The sequence below is a fragment of the Halichoerus grypus genome, chromosome 3, assembly GCF_964656455.1.
Source record: "Halichoerus grypus chromosome 3, mHalGry1.hap1.1, whole genome shotgun sequence".
Lineage (NCBI taxonomy): Eukaryota > Metazoa > Chordata > Mammalia > Carnivora > Phocidae > Halichoerus > Halichoerus grypus.
The window spans coordinates 102,955,449-102,972,678 of record NC_135714.1 but is presented as its reverse complement, the minus strand read 5'-3'; the positions used below and the strand labels follow the sequence as shown (position 1 = coordinate 102,972,678).

The 17,230-nt window shown below is 40.3% G+C and overlaps 1 protein-coding gene across 7 annotated transcripts in view; it reads left to right on the top strand.

Moving 5' to 3' along the window:
- Window positions 1–1,267: 1,267 nt before the first annotated feature.
- Window positions 1,268–17,230, top strand: part of PRDM5 (PR/SET domain 5) — a 191,446-nt gene continuing 175,483 nt past the window's right edge. For all 7 annotated transcript variants that reach the window (XR_013446444.1, XM_036099222.2, XM_078069187.1 and 4 more), the window contains exon 1: window positions 1,268–1,614. Coding sequence is in view for 6 of the 7 variants with exons in the window: in XM_036099222.2 (XP_035955115.1) it covers window positions 1,522–1,614 (93 nt within the window). In the remaining variant the exon portion in view is untranslated. The remainder of the gene's footprint in view (window positions 1,615–17,230) is intronic.

Here is a 17,230-nt window from a genome sequence, read left to right as displayed (position 1 = left end):
TTGCCTGATGAGTACTAGATAGGTAATCTGCCAGATGGATACCTGCCATCACCTAAAAGAAAGTAACCTTGCAACAGCCAATCTGCTTTTTTGTTTAGTATGATTTCCTTGTTCCTGCTTTCTTCTGCCTGTAAAAGTCTTTCATTTAGTACAGCTCCTCAAAGCTCTTTTCTGTTTGCTAGATTGCATGCTGCCCCATTCATGGATTGTTGAATGCAGCCAATAAAATCTTTAAAATTTATTTAGTTGAATTTTATTTTTTAACAGTGTGCTCTTTAATGTTATTTTTAATGGTTTATAAGCAACATCAAATGTTTATAGGAACATCAAATGAATTCCAAAAGACCTCAGAGTAGAAAATTATCAAGAATATCAAGAGAAAAGAACAGAAAGCTCCTAGCTTGTCTTAAAGGAGAAAATAGCTTTTCAAAATTTCTTCTGAGAAGTACCAAACTTTATTAAAACCACTAGAACAAGGCTTCTGTTGTTTCATTGCTGTGATACAGGATTCAACTGTTTGGGCGTTCCCTCCCATCTCCCCCACCTCTCCTGCTTATGTCTGAAGATCTGACAGGTCTGGTGATTTCCAAGCAAGAGAGGACTCAGGAATGGTGTATCTTGGGAAGTGTAAGAACTTCCCCTGGGTTACAGCACCATGCAAGAACTAGTTTCCGCTGGATTTAAATATTAAGTTGTTCGCGACAAATTTTGAATTAACTTGAAATCGATTAGTTGCATACTGTGTACACCCCCTTTCCCTGTACGTTAATCACCATACTTACTGATCCCCTATGAATTCAAATCCCTGAAACAAGCACTAAAAAAAAAAAAAAAAAAAAAAAAAAAAAAGACGCATAACTTAGATGTGAGAAGCACCCAAAGTTCCTAGTCCTTAGGGCGGGCTTTCAGTAGCCGGGCAATAAGCATACTTTCAGAGTCTGGAATTCCATACAATTATTTGGCAGGATACCTCCAGCTGTGTCATGGCCCATTTCGTTTTGCATCTGAAAACAGTAAAATTCCCCGATCAGGAGTACTACTACTAGCTCAGCGGGGCAAATCCCAGAGCTGGACAAGGGCGGGTCCGTAAGCTGCAGCGCCCTGCGCGGCGGGGAGCAGACGGGTCCTCTCCTCTCGCCGGTCTCTGGGCTTGAGGCCCCGAGGTCAGCTCCGCTCCCGGCACCGCGCCCCGCGCGGGTCCGAGCCGCCAACTTCGGGCCAATCAGCGCGCGGCGTCTCTGAGACCGCAGCGCCCCGGCCCGCGCCCCCCGCGCCCCCGCGGCAGCAATGGCAGCAGCGGCCGCGGCGGCTCCGGGCTGAGCCAGACCCGGGACTAGGAGGGGCTGAGCCGCGGGGGATCCTGGAATCGGCGGGGGAGGTGGGGATTCTGGGAGGAAAACTCCATTTCCTCCTTCCCCGCCGGCCTCTCCCCTCCACCCCAGCACCCCAAATTTCGATGTGTCGCCGCCCGGGCGCAGAGCGCTGGTGCTGAGCGAGGCGGCGGCGGCCGCGGCCGGGAAAATGCTGGGCATGTACGTGCCGGACAGGTTCTCCCTGAAGTCCTCCCGGGTTCAGGACGGGATGGGGCTCTACACGGCCCGCAGAGTGAGAAAGGTGGGTGACCCGAGGGCAGCCTGCGCGCCCCTGCTCCTGCCGCGCTCTGTGCGCCTCCCGGGGTCGCCCCTCCACCGGGGCCGGGGGCTCCGCGGGCGTCGCTGCCGTCGCCCTTAGCCGGGGTCGGCCGGTGTCCGGCGGGCAGGCCGGGGCTGGCGGGGCGGCCTTCGCCTGCCCGCACCTCCCGAGCCGGCTGCGCCACGTAAGTGCCTGCGGGGCGCCCTCCGCTGCCGGCCGGTCCAGGGGCGGAACTGCCGCCGGCCGCCTTGCGCCAAGATGTCTTTCCTTTCCCCCGCAGGAAGTGAGTCCGGATGGAGCCTCCCTCTTCCTCGGTTCAGGGAGTGAGCTGCGTCCCTGCGTTGGCGGAGCCGCGCGTGGGCGGGTGTCTTCATAGGCGCGCACGCAGCCCCGCCGCCGCTTTTCTTCTTTTAGGATGAGGAAATGTGGCCAGAAGCGCCTCACTCTCCCTATAGGGATTGGGAGGCGGCACGCAGAGCGCACTTCAACACAGGCCTTAGAATCTCATTCAGACATGCAGAACTTCCTTCCCTCCTTGCAACATGTGTTTTGTGGATCCTGGGAGGTGCCAACTGGATAATCTTAGAATCTCTGATCTTTTTTCGCTGCTTTAGGATTTTCTCTGACTAGCTCTCTCCTTCCAGAAATTTAGAGGCAAGTGAGCAAGGCAGGCACATTGCACTGTACATACGGGAACGGCTTGGAAATGTTGGATGTTGAGAGCAAAGACCTAGGAGGAGAGAGAACTGGAAAATTCCAGACCTTTGGAGTTGATGAGACCTGTGTTATGGCCCTGTCACAGGATGTGTAAAATCTGGAACCGCGAAGGCAGTGGTGAAGTGCTCAGGGTAATGAGAGCTACCGTTTATTGAGCAGATACTTTGGGCCAAGGCCAGTACTTGGAACTTGACCTACATTAGTAACGTCACCAGCACAACTCCCTTGAGAACAGTAATCCTCATGTAAGAGATGAAAAAACAAGTACTGCAAGGTTAATAAGTTAGGCTTCAAATCCATGGTTTCTGGGTCCAAAGCTCATGCTCTTTTCAGATCTGTCCCTGCCAGGTACCCCCCTCCGGTCCTCCTTCCCCTGTGCTCTCCCCTCAACAGAGATTTTGAAAAATAGAGGTTTGGGCAAGAGCAGGCTTGTTTCGGAAAGGTACGCTAGCAACAGGTTCACAGAATGCACCCAGAGACACTAGGATGCCTTTCACATGGGTATAAATCTCCCTCCACCCCCTCACCCGAAGAGCAGGAGGAGAACGGTGGACAGGTGCTTCAGGGCTTCCTTGACAGCATGACCTATAAGTATTTCCTAGGATAAGACTGGAAGAAGCAAACCCCATATTTACTTTTTCAAATGGGAGTTTGGAAGAATGCTCAAAGGAGAAAACCAGGAGTAAACCCTTTATCTGAATTTGAGATGAACTGAACAGATGTTTTTGCCAAATAGGTAAATGTCAAAGTCAACATTCTTTCAAAGCAGAAGTTGAAATTCTACTTTTAATCTTTTCTCACAAGATGTGAAAATTCCCAAATGGGTTTTCTTGAAAGTCTCAGGTTTAAGTGTAATCACTTAAAAATTAAACACAGTTCTTAAACACAGTTCTTATTTTGTTTATTGTTATTAATAGTTATATAAATATTAGAATTATTTCATAATCCCTAGTTTTTGTCTTATATTACTCTTTAGGTTTTTAGAAACAGCTGGCCAATGTACATTCTTTTGATACTTTTATAAGTTCCAACTTATTTTTCCATGTACTTGATTATTTGGAAGTTTTTTATTATTTTTGGATATAGAATGAACTGCTTCCAAAATCACCATATATTATTCTATTATTGCAGTACTAAATAGACACTTATCTTTTCCTGGCTTTTGTAATTTCAACATGTAAAACACATAGAGATTTTCATCCAGATCACATCTAGAATGCTAATCTGTATTTCAGGTGAATATGCAGATGTTTGCATTGAATTCAAATACACTATTAGTGACATAATTTAGTTATGATCACAAGATACTCAGTTATAAGGTCATTGATCATGGACAGGTTCATTGATGCCAGAAATGATCCGGAGTTAGGCTTCAGCTCCTTTGCCTTCCAAAGGCCGAGGACCACACTGAAGCTGAATAGCAGATTTTAACTGAGTGGTAAGGATGAAGCTAAATGTCCATGAATCCCTTACCTGTTTGCATGTAGTTTCTTGATTCTTAAATATTTTCCAGGTTACCTTTAATAGGCCTACTGGCCTTAAATCAAGGATCAAGGGGTCTGAGAAGACAGTATTTCAGCAACTAAAGACCTTAATTTAAAGCTTTCATGTTCTCTATTCTAAATAAATTTTTTATTACATCACATTATATATATATATGTTGGAAGTTACAAATTTTTGTCACACTTTTATAACACATATTCTCATATAACACTTATGTTTTAAAAACATAATTGCCATGCAAGCCATCTATTGATTTCAAATTAAGAGAATCTAATCCAGACTGGTACTGAAGTTGGGGGATCTTTCTAGATACTCCACTCCCACTATATTGATCATGTCCATTTGAGAATCACCTAATGCCCTGGCTCCACCTTAGCCCTACTAGGTTTTTCCTTGGCGGTTATCTTTTTTTTTTTTTTTTTTTTTTTGCAGGCCTGCTGCCTCTTTCTTTCTCTCTCTCTCTTTTTTTGTAGAAAGTCTGCATAATGATAATAAAGTGAAAAGGAAAGGACCTTCTTTCCTTTTCTTGCCGTTATGGAAATTAGAGGTTAGATGAGGAGAAAGTCCTTTGGTAGCTATTTCTGTGTAAGCCATGAATTGTTCTTAGAGAAAGAATGGATTAAGACTGTTGGAAGGTCCTTGAGTAGAAAAAGGACGCCTGAGTTTCTTCATGGTTATACACATTGTGATTTGGTAATGATGAGGATAAGGTGGACACTTTTGCTTGCCAGGTGCCAGACCCTGTTCTAAGTGTCTCCTATGTGTTACCTCATGAGCACAGTTTTAATGCTTCAATAAAGATGTGGAATTTTAGATTATAAAGTACTATGCAGATTAAAATTAATATTATTACTCAAAGGTAATACATTAAATATACATACAAAAAAAAAGTTAAGCAAACAAATCTCTTACTACATTACATTTTTTATATCATGACCATTATTCCCCTTCACAGCTAATGAGATTAATCAGTGGATGGTGGTGGTTGACATTATGCTTGGAACCCAAAATGTGGAAAGGTGAACCGCAAGATTCCTTCAAGCTCTCAGATTTTGTGATTTTATGGAAAGGGTTAAGGCAGGAAATACAGTACTACGAGTCTTCCTTCCCTTTAGGTCTGTTGCAGGCAGTGGGTTTTTCTTCCCCTCTGGCTTTCGGGCCTTTAGCCATTCATATGTGGCAGGCGCTATGCTAGGGTCTGGGGGTACACAGTTGAGCAAGACAGACCTGGTCTTCGTCCACAAGGAGCTTGTTTTCTTGTGAGGGGAGATAGGCAGTAAACAAGTAAAAAAGTACAAATTATCATGAGGAGTATCATGATAATTTGAACCTGTTTATCTGGATTGATTTTGCTAGGCACTATATTAGGCGATGGAATTGCTGAATTAGAGTAATTTTTCGTCTGGTCAGGGAGACAGCAAAGGAAATAGTTTCCATCTGATCTGACTGCTGCTATGACATTCACCCAAATGAGGTGGTGAAACTATGGGGTAAGAGATGCTGCAAGATTTCAGAAGAAGGAGAGACACCCCCGCCCCATCGTTACAGTAAGTGATCAGAAAATCCAGGGGAATCAAACAGGGCTTTATGGAGGAGTTGAATTTCTTGAGGGTCAGTCAAATTATTATTGTTAAAATGTCTTTATCATTGAGCATTTTAACTTCACACATCTGTTGGTGTGACACCTCAGGTATTGCCTGGGTGACACAGACTAAGTGGTGGACCTGTGATACCAATTTCTGTGAGTCTGATCAGATTTTGTGCTCTTAATCCATTTGCATGGAGTTGAACAGTTTGTAGGTAGAATTGTTGGGAATAAAATGGAAGCAGTCCTTTAAGGGCTGGAAGCCCTTGTGACAGACCATATTGCAGATGAAGGGAGTCGTTTAAACATTTCCACTGAAGCACCACCTTGGAGACTGTGGCAGCCTGAAAGGGTCACACAGCAATCTGAAGTCTGGATTTTCTGTTTACTGTGTACTTGTGGGCCTTCTCTCATTTTATTGTACGACGGTCTTCGAAGGTTTATTATTATCCCCATTTTACAGATTACATACTTGATGGATCATTACTTTTTGTCAAAATTTTTGTGGTTGTCCTTATGCTGACCTTTTAAAAGTTTTTTGCCTTTCCAGTTCATTCTTCATTAGCAGGCTAAAGCCTTACCTGATCAGATATGTAGTTATTTTCCTTTATATCTAGAAGCCCTTTAACTTGCATAAGCTGAGCTGGGTTTGTAATTTTTAAAAAGAACCAAAGATTAACAGGAAAGCTGAAAAAAAGCTGAAAAGGAAGTAACTAAATATAAATGAAATAAAATTATGTCTCTCCCAGATTTCTGGTCCCCCAGTTCCAGAAGAAGCAGTAAAGAGCATCGCTGAGGCCTATTTCTACACCACCTGCAGTGAATTGACCCCACTGGGGTAGCTCTGTTCCTGGCTCCCTTCCCTCTCAACCTTGTGCTTTTTTGCCCAAGTGGCTCCTGAGTAGCATCCTGTGCCCATGAACCCTAGGGCAGTGTCCCACTCTACTTTGCCTTTCTCATGGACAAACATAGGTTCCTAGTTCAAACTGTCAGATATCCTGGGATTTTATACACAGCTACTTTTCAGGGCAAAATTTATTAACAGTGCTGGGATATGAGTTTCCAGTTACTACTGTGACAAATTATCACATTTCGTGGCTTAAAGCAATACAAGTGTATTACCTTATGGTTCTGGAGAATATAAATCCAAAATTAGTGGGCAGAGCTGATTCCTTCTGGAGGCTCTAGAGTCTACCTCCTTGTCTTTTGCAGTTTTCTAGAGGCTGCCCACATTCCTGTGCTCATTCCTTTACCCCATATCATTCTGACCTCTGCTTTTGTGGTCACATTTCCTTCTCTGACTCTGATGCTTCTGGCTTCTCTTATAAGGACCCTAGTGGTTAGATTGGCCCAACCCGGATAATTCAGGGTAATCTCCCCATCCCAAGATCCCTAATGTAATTACATCTGCACAGTCTCTTTTTATCAGGTAAGGTAACGTACAGATTCTGGGGATGAGGATGTAAACATTTTTGGTGGGCCATTATTATCCTACCTGGGCTCCAAAGTATAATTGTTCCTTGCCTAGATTATGTGGAACATTGTACGATGACTAATGGGTGGGTCCTTCCCCACATACTGGTCCTGATAAAAAGTACCCATTGCAAGTCTACCACGTTGATGAATATTCTGCCTCATTTTCAGTATTGATTCTAGAGAAGATCTTCAGAGTTGTCATTCATGCAAGAAAACCAGGATGAGTGGTTCCCTTATAATGAGGAGGAAAAAGTATGTTCTTAGAAGTAGAAAAAGAACTTCAGAAGTAATTGAATGTACCCATTCTTATTTTACAAATAATGACACTGGAGCCCAGAGAAGCTTTGCATGGAGGCTTGCAGCTAACAACTGTGCCTTCCATAATACCAACTCCCTCTCTTTCAAATCAAGGCAAACACCTTGGTTCTCTTTGAGGGACTTGAGTAAAGATATAGTGTGGTCAAATCCCAAGTGAAGAATACCGGAAATAAAGGTTCACATCTGAGTTTATGAAAAGAAAATAAGCGGGGAAAAAAAAAAAAAGCAAGTTGTATAGGGCTAGAAAAACATATGGGAAAGAGGTACCCTGAAAAGAAAAGTAAGTAAAAGCATAGAGGAAAAATCACCATGCATAAATGTTAATATAAGGAGACTGAATTTTGTGGAATCAAGTGTTTTGTTGATCAGCTTGGAAGGTGAATCTAGTGAAGAAACAATGGATCTTTATGCTAGGGCTAAAATTCTGCCAGTGAGTGTTTGCTTAGATTTCCTGGTGGCTGATGATAACTAATTTGGAAAAATAATCAGAGGAAAAATCATCACCATTGATGCCTGCCATATGTGCTATCTCTTCTTTATGTTTACACATTTACACTCTAGGATAGTGACTCAATGCAGCTTTGTATTTCCTGGTGTTATTACAGATTTTAAAATGTATAACTAATCCACTTAAACTGAGGTTTTCTCAGAAACTTCATATTTTGTTTTGTTGTGTGTGATAATAACAGCGACAGTTAATCTTTTCAACAAATATTTATTGAGCATCTGAAGTTGTTAGGCACTGGGCCAGTTGCTAGTGACAGAAGGGTGAATGCCTGAGACCACAGTCACTGAATGCATCCCACAGTTCATATGCGAGTCCTACAACAAGCCTACAAGGTGGCCATTATTATCCTTGTTTTATAAATGAGGGAACTGATTTTGAGGAAGGTTGTATCAATAATAAGTGGATTAATCAGAATTCGATCTCAGATCATTCCATATATCCTTCTCACTGAAAAAAAATTTTTTTCTCTATACTTATAAAGTGTGTCCATGCTCATATAACACAATACGGACACGCATCCGCTCACACACTTAAAGAGTTATTTTACAAAAATGAGAAAAGAGTAAACTCCTTTCATCATCGAGCATTTCTCATTCAACAGTATCTTATGGGAATCGCTTCAAGTCATCTACTTTGGCTGTAATTTGTTATTTTTAATGACTAAATATGTTTTATGCTGTCAGTGTGCCACAATTTCCATTTATTCAGATCGTGTTTTACACGGTTATTCAAGATTTATCTTCATGACCAAAATCTGTACTGGGCATTATGAATACAGTAGTGAGCGAAATAGAAATTTTGGCTCTTGTGGAGTTTGCATTCCAGTGAGAAGAGACAGAAACTAAACAATGAACATATTAGATAAATTTTATACTACGTTACAATGTGATAAGTGGTACAGAAAAAAGAAAAAGTAGAGCCAGGTATGGATGACTCGGCAGAGTGCATGGGTGTGGGTGTGGGGTTGTTGGATATTTAACTTAAAAAGTTTTAAAATTAATGGCATTTACTTTTTTTTAAAGATTTATTTATTTGAGAGAGAGAGAGAGAGAGAGAGAGCATGAGCTGGAGGGGCAGAGGGAGAGGGAGAGAGAATCTTAAACAGACTCCGCGCTGAACATGGAGATTGACATGGGGCTCGGTCCCACCATCCTGAGATCATGACCTGAGTCGAAACCAAGAGTTGGAGGTTTAACCAACTGTGCCACCCAGGTGCCCCTAAAATTAATGGCATTTAAAAAAAAATATTCTTACTTTTATTTTTATTTTGTTTTATTTCAAGTTTTTATTTAAATTTTAGTTAGCTAACGTATGGTAAAATTGGTTTCAGGTGTAGAATTTAGTAATTCATCATTTACATGTAACACCCAGTGCTCAACACAACAAATGCCCTCCTTAACACCCGTCACCCATTTAGCCTCTCTCCCTGCCCACTTCCTTCCATCAACCCTCAGTTTGTTCTCCATAGTTGAGTCTCTTATGGTTTGCTTCCCTCTCTCTCTCTCTTTTTTTTTCCCCTTCCCCTATGTTCATCTGTTTTATTTCTTAAATTCCACATATAAGTGACATCATATGGTATTTGTCTTTCTCTGACTGACTTATTTCTCTTAGCATAATACCTTATACTTCCATCCATGTCATTGCAAATGGCAAGATTTCATTCTTTTTGATGATGGAGTAATATTCTGCTGTGTGTATATATATGTATACATACATATATATATATGTATGTATACATATATATACACCACATCTTTATCTATTCATTAGTAGATGGAAATTTGGGCTCTTTCCATAGTTTGGCTATTGATTTTTTTTTTTTTTTTTTTTTTAAGATTTTATTTATTTGACAGAGAGAGACACAGCGAGAGAGGGAACACAAGCAGGGGGAATGGGAGAGGGAGAAGCAGGCTTCCCGCTGAGCAGGGAGCCCGATGCGGGGCTCGATCCCAGGACCCCGGGATCATGACCTGAGCCGAAGGCAGCCGCTTAACGACTGAGCCACCCAGGCGGCCCCAGTTTGGCTATTGTTAATAAGGGTGCTGTAAATATTGGGTTGCCTGTGCCCCTTTGAATGTAGAAAACCCAAAAGACTCTGCTTATTATTTTTATTACTTAATAAATCTGTCCAGTTTTGAAAGAGAGGTTTTAAAATCTCTCACTTTTAGTTCTTCATGCATATATAATACACATATGTATTATATATATAACACATATATATATATTTTGGTGAAAAGTTGGCTAATTTTTTAATTATTTTGATAAAATATACCTAAATTTTGATAAAATAGCCTAAAACTGTCCATTTTAACCATTTTCTGTTGGAATATAACTAACATACAATGTTATCTTAGTTTTAGGTATACAACAGATTGATTCAACAACTCTGTACATTACTCAGTACTCACCACAATAAGTGTAGTCACTGTCAGTCACCATATAACATTATTACAATATTATTGACTGTATTCCCCATGCTGTCTTTTTTATCTTCATGACTTATTTTATAACTGAAAGTTTGGACATATTTAGTATTGTTATACTTCTGTTTTCTCACTCTTACATCTTCTTCATAAATATGTTTTTTATTACTATATAATGTTCTGCCTTATTCTGTTTAGTGCATTCAGCAATTAACTTAATTCTTGTCTGATATTGACACTATTGCCTTTCTTTGTATCTCTGTGTCTACTCATTTAAATTCACTTTTTATCATTTTCTTTTATATTTTATAATCATATAGCTAGATTATATTTCTTAATGCAGTATTACAGTCTCTTATTTAATAAGAGAATTTAACTCCTTCGTATTTAGCATAATGGCTGCAATAGCTAATTTCATTCTTGTCATCTTTCTTTATGCTTATTACTTATTTTATATGGTAACTTATTTTTAAATTTTTCTTATTTTGCTGTCTGTTCAAGTCACTGTTCATTCTTTTCTCCCCTCTGATTACTTTGTTAGTTCTACTCTTTTTCTTTAGTGATTTGCTTACTCTTTCCCTCTTTCACAGTCAGATGGATATGATTTCTTTATCTGATAGCTAGAGCTCACCTATTTTTCCCACAAAAACACACAGTTTCTTCTATAAGATGTTTCATTTCCCTCTTCCCTCTTCTCCTTCCCTTCCCTGCTGCCACCCCATGCTGTGCAACTTTGGGGTGCTTTTGCCTTCCTGCTGTCCTTCCCCAGCAATCCTTAAGTTCCCATGAAATGGTGTGTTACTTAATAGAATTTCTTTTAAAAGTATATCTTTGTTGTTTCAAGAGTTGTTAGTTACCCTATATAGTCTACACACCCTATTAATTGTCATTAATTTTGTGTGTATGTACGCCAGCTATTCATTTTCTTTTGCCATCTTCTTTCCTTTGTTCTGGTTCATTTGTTTAGTTAGAGACTTTTTGTGATTCTTTTTCTCACCATCATGTGGATAATATTCTCTCTGAATCTGGGTATATCATCAAGTAGCTCTCCTTCCACCCGACTGTAAAGGACTTCCTGGCTGGGTAAGTGATTTTCAGGTTAGTCTATTTCTCTTTCAGCTCATTCTCTAAAAATATTTAGTTGGGAAATCATGGTGTCCCCCCCCCCAAAAAAAGTGTGTGTGTGTGTGTGTGTGTGTGTGTGTGTGTGTGTGTGTATTTGAGTACTCTACTTGAATCTCTTTAAATTCTCTTATGCAGTTGAGGAATTCCTTTTAATTAGAGTATTCTGTCTCCTGCAGAAGTTCCATTTTACAGAGTGTGGTTCTCATTTTTCTTCCTGATCTTTCTCTCTCAGGCAGCTGGGCCCCTTTGTATAGGCCGTCTGCCTTGGTTGTTTTAGCGAAGCCCAAGACCATGTGTTAGAAAACCCTCTGTGGTGTCAGTCCTTCCTTATAGGCAGAGGGATCCGTATCGCCATGAGCCTGCACTGGCAGAGAGGCAGTCAGTTCCCTGTTCCTCAGCTGTGTCATCTCCTTGTACTTTCCTGGACTGCAAGCATGGAAAAGACTGTGGGCTGTGGCCCCCTCCCCCATCTCTGACTTTCAAAATTTTCTCTGCATTCCCTAGTTTCCAGTCCTCAGTGATGGCTCTTCTGCTAGTTTCCAGTTTATTACTGAGTCCACTGGAGAAAATGCCTCAAGCCAGTTCTTTGCCACAACCTAAGGCTTCACTTACGTTTGGTTGGCTATACACGCTAGTAGCAGCTGTTTTGCTCAAGAGAAGCAAGTAGCTTAGGGTTGGAGTTACCAGGATAGTGCTCTATGCAGGTCAACATATACCCAGAATCTCTTCTTCCTCACAATTCTGCATTTCCCATTTCAGGTTTATTTTATAAGGGACTCATTTGATAAAGAATGATTCTGTTATGTCTTGGGCACTAGTGCATTTCTTTTCCTTGACATTTGCTCTATCAGCTGAGTGTGATAGAGACAGCTACAGTAATCTAAACCTTGGGGATTAGGTTCTCCCTATAACAAGAAGTTGGCATGTAGGCATCTACTGCTATCAGTTCAGTGGCTTAAGATTTTGGGGTGGTTGTCTTTGCATTCTCTTGGCCTCCAGATGGCTGCTTTAGCTCCAGCTATCATGCTTTTATTCTGGGTGGGAAGAAAGGTAGTAACCAAGGCCCTAGGGTATACTTGCCAGCTGACTTAGGCCTCCTGTTAAGAGACTTTGTGGTAGGTTCATATAATGATTTCTGCTTGGATGTTGTTAGCTCTCTTCCCTATTTAAGTGGGAAGCTGGTAAATGTAGTTCTTCTACCTACATACATTAGTGCCCTCAACAAGTTCAGCATTCTAGTACTAAGGAGTATGGATATAGCTAGCCGATTTGTCTCTGCCCCTACAGTCATAGTAGGGAAGAAAGACTGGATATTTTTCATACTGAACTTCTTAGAAACGCACTTTGTTGAAGGCCTAATTGTACTGGAGAGCAGCACATGCATAGTAGTTTAACATTGAAATATAATTATGTTCTAAGTGGGACCCTAGACTCCTTCTGTGAAAAATTATCATTATTTCACATATGAATAATTCAACTGCAGACTGATTCACTTTAATATAATTTATTTCATTTATATGTATATATTTTTTTATTTGCTCAGCCAGCTCAAAGTAAATTACAGATATTATGACAATTTTTTCCCTCAATACTTCTGTATGAGGACATTCTCCTAAATAGCCATAATATCATTTTCACATCCAACAAAAGTAACAGTAATTTCCTAACGTCTTCTAATTCTAGCCCATATTCAAATTACTCCAATTGCCTCCAAAATGTTTTTATAGCTGTTTGGCTTTTGAACCAGGATCAAATCAGGGACCACCTATTACATTTGGTTATGTCTGTCAAATCTCTTAACTGTCTCCCTTTTTCTGTTCCTCTTTTTAATAACAGTGACTTTCTGAGATCAGGCTAATTGTAGAGTATCTCACAATCTGGCTTTATCTGATTGTTTTCCCAGGGCTTTATTTAATGTGTTTTTCTATCTTCTGTATTTCTTCAAATCTGGAAGTTAGGTATAGATTGTTTTACTCTTTTTCTTAATGCAATGACATTGTATATTAAACACTTCTCCCTACCCTCAGGATACTTTTTACATTGCAATAAATAGTGCAGTTTTAGCAGTAGGCATCACAGGAAGCATCCACCTCCCTCTCCTATGTGTTTTATCGGTGTGCTCTCTTCCTAGGTAGCATGGATCTCCTCAGGTGCTGGGTAGACAGGACAAGGGGGAAGAGGTCCGCGCATGTTTGCTTGCCCTTTCACCTCTGGAGGTGCCTGGAGAGTTCAGCAAACACCCCTCTGACGTGCCTATGACCGACACTGGGGAATGAAGGGCTAGAATGGTTTACCTCAGACTGCATTATAGCAGGGGGTATATAATGTCTGGTTTTCCCACTGTTAGTAATGCCAACACTGGGGTAACGTAATTTTTCCATTTAAAGGGACCTTATGCTTAAACCAGTAATCTGTGAGCTGATACTGTATGAATATCTATTTCACTATCAACCTTTTACCTAATGGTCTTAGCATCCATTGATGACCCTTGCCTGAATCAGTTACATTTTTAGGGATTTCAAAATGGTGATTTCATTCAAATAAATAGTGCTTATTTATTTATAAATTAGCATTCCTCTGTAAAGAAGAGCCTTCCCTCTATTTGTTTTTGTCTGGTTCTCATGAACTAGGGTATTATTGAAAAGGTAGGGTAAAATGTTAGTTCCTTCCCTCTACTAATTTTTTTTTAAAGATTTTATTTATTTACTTGAGAGAGAGAACATGGGAGTGTGAAGGGGCTGAGGGAGAAGGAGAAGCAGGCTCCCCACTGAGCTGGGAACCCAACATGGGACTCCATCCCAGGGCCCTTGGATTATGCCCTGAGCCAAAGGCAGACGCTCAACCCACAGAGCCACCCATGTGCCCCTTTCCCTCTATTAATTTTAACAAATTGTTACCCTCCAATGATGGCACATGAGGTTTAATTTTCTTTCTATTTCTCGATCATTAAGAATTTGTTTATGTGTTAATGTGTTTCAATCAGTTACTGTTTTGTTCTCGTTGATTCTCAAATTGTTTTAATTTGGCCTGTGGAAGCTCTTTCTAATAGAATTTAAGAGCTGGAAGGAATCTTAGAAATCAAGTACTCCAAATCCCTAAGTTTTATAGGTGAGGAAACTAAAGCACAGAAGTTGGTGACATCCTAATGTGTCACAGCTAATCAATGGCGGAGCAGGGATTAGGATCCAGATCTCTCGAAGCCTCAGCTAGTGCTTTTCCCACTGTTCTAAGAGAGATACCTGCTGTAAATCTTGCTTTCAACTTCTTACTAATATCAAGCAAAATGAGAGAAAATGGCCCATGTTTGTAATCATACATTTTTTGTTTATTAAAATTTATTGTCTAGTCCGGTGGGTGTCATATTTAATAGATTCATTATTTGCTTTGTTTAGAAACAGCAAAGAAGCACCATTGTAGGCTGGGTATTGGGCCGGTCTGAGAGGTGAGTTTGCCTTGAACAGTTTGCTGTCTACAGGTTGAATTTGTCTTGCAGTCACACTTTGACCTGCAGAGTTTTGAAAATTAGGAATTCATTGCCAACATAGAAAAGTAGTGATTTCGTGTACACATTTGAGTTGTCAGCTTCTCTAAAATACTTGCCGATATCTGGCAACGTTAGGTTCCCATTGTGATATAGCAACATTCAGTTGCAGTAGAAGAGCTTAAGTGGGCCTGCCCTTCCAGCTTGCCTCCCAGTCCCTTCCTAATGTGTCCTTTACATGTTCGTTGTTGGATGACAAATGTGCTGCTTTCCTGCCTGACCCTGTAAGCATTTGAGATAGTGACCCCTTGATGTGAAGAATTCTAGGAAAATTCTTGCAATGAAGGTAACATCAATAATGTAGGCACACACGAACTGCAAGAAAATAGTACAACTGACAGTTTTCCTGCTGCTAATAGGAGATCTTCAGCAGCTTAATCACAGAGAGTAAAACCAATATGTCAGCCAAAAAATTTTGAAATTTTCAAGAAGATTGTTTGAAATAGTGGTTTTCTTCCTGTCATTAGTTGTAAACTTCACCTTAGTGTTAATTATGCTAATGCATATCTATATATAATTTTTATTATAATGAATCATATGAAAAATTTTCATTTTGTAGGTTGAAAATGGTCAAATATTGGTAATTTCATATGGTTCAACTAAAAAACAGTAATTACATATACTGGGTTGTGTACCCCAAATCTTCCTTTCACAGGTATGGTACCCAAGCAGGTTTGAAGCTCACTGAGGTAGAAGAGGCTTACTCTTAAGTTAGAATTCCCATGGGAAATGGTTAGTGAATAAAGCAGAATTTGCAATAAAATTACAATTAGAAGAAAGTGCTATTTGTGTAGTAGAAACAAGGACGAACAAGGAATTAGAGAAAGGGTGGATAGTGGGTGGTAGGATCCTTAAGGGAAAGCTTCAGAGTGAGAGTGGGTCCAGTGAGTACAAAATCTTCATCTAAAGTCAAATACAAATTGTTTTAATTATCACACTGTTTCATACCATAAGTGCTAAGGATAATTATAAGAGTTGGCTATTTACATTTTTATAACCTTGCAGCTACAGAAACTCAAGTTTAGTTGATCAGATCATGCTAGTATGCTCACTGGCATACTTATAAATTTGCCTTCTCTTTGTATGTTTTTATGTCAATGTTTTTCAAACTGGATGGCAAGCCATTAATGAGTTGTGAAATTGACTTACTGGATCAGAGCTAGTATTTTTTAAAAAGTGAAGTGAAAGTGTATAAAATATATGAGTGTGTTGTACAGAGTGAGGGTAGTATTGTTTCAAGAAATTTCTATTTTAGTTTTAAATGTGTGTTTCTATGTGTACATGTGAATATGCCAAGTTGAGATGCAAAATGTATTTTTTACTGTGGGTTGAAGAAAAAAGTTGAAAGCCATATTATTCTAATTTGGTATTTTGAGTTTATGATAGAGTGCTTGTTCACTATTAATAGTGAGGCTTTAAAATCAGAGTCCTGATTCTTATTTTGAATTTTCAAATCTGTAATTCTTTAATAATCTTGCTAGACATGCAACCAAATAGTCTTTTAACTGATTCAGTGCATTTATTTGGGTTTCCATCCCTCTTCTTCAGTCCTTTGAACACTGCCGAATTGATTGATTCATTTTTTTCCCCCCTCCCAATTTGTACTGCAGAGAGAAACTGACTGCCATGGGTAGATCAGTAGCCTTGGAAAGTGTGTACTTACATTATTACCTTCTGCAATGATTGATAAACACTAAATATGTGGCTAAGTGGAGTGAAAAGGTGAACTACATGCATTAATACCAAATCCTCAAATTTATTACCAAAACACACCTTATTTTTTGGTCTGTCTTCCGGATTGGGCTTTAGCAACAGTCCGTCAGTTTTTTCATTCAGTTCAACAGTCCATGTATTGAGTGACTACTGTGAGCAAGGCATGGCCCACATAGTTGCTAAAGGTTATAGTCAATGGAAAGTGAGAAGAAAGGGGTGAGCTGCCTGGGCACTGGGTCATACAGTTGTTGTGAGGGTTTTGAGTGGTGGCATAGTGAAGCAGACAGTGCCTGAGCAGAATAAACCACAGGTTCCTAAGCTCTTCTCAGATCTTTGCTAGGTGGTTGACCTTAATCAAGCAAGTTATTTAAACTGTTTGATTCTCCGTGTCCTGCAGTGTTAAATGGGGAAATTCTCACATAGGGTTATTTGGAGTGTGACACATATTAATTCCCCTCCCCTCTTCTTTCATTTCTTTTTTTTTAAGATTTTATTTATTTATTTGTTTGTTTGTTTATTTGGAGAGAGAGAGAGCGAGAGCGTGTGCGAGCGTGTGTGTGCGAGCCTGCACCAGCAGGTGTGTGTGCATGGGGGGGCTGATGGAAGAGGGGTGGGGGGGAGGAGCAGAGAGGGGAGGGAGAGGGAGAGGGGCAAAGGGAGGGGGAAAGAATCTCAAGCTGACTCCACCT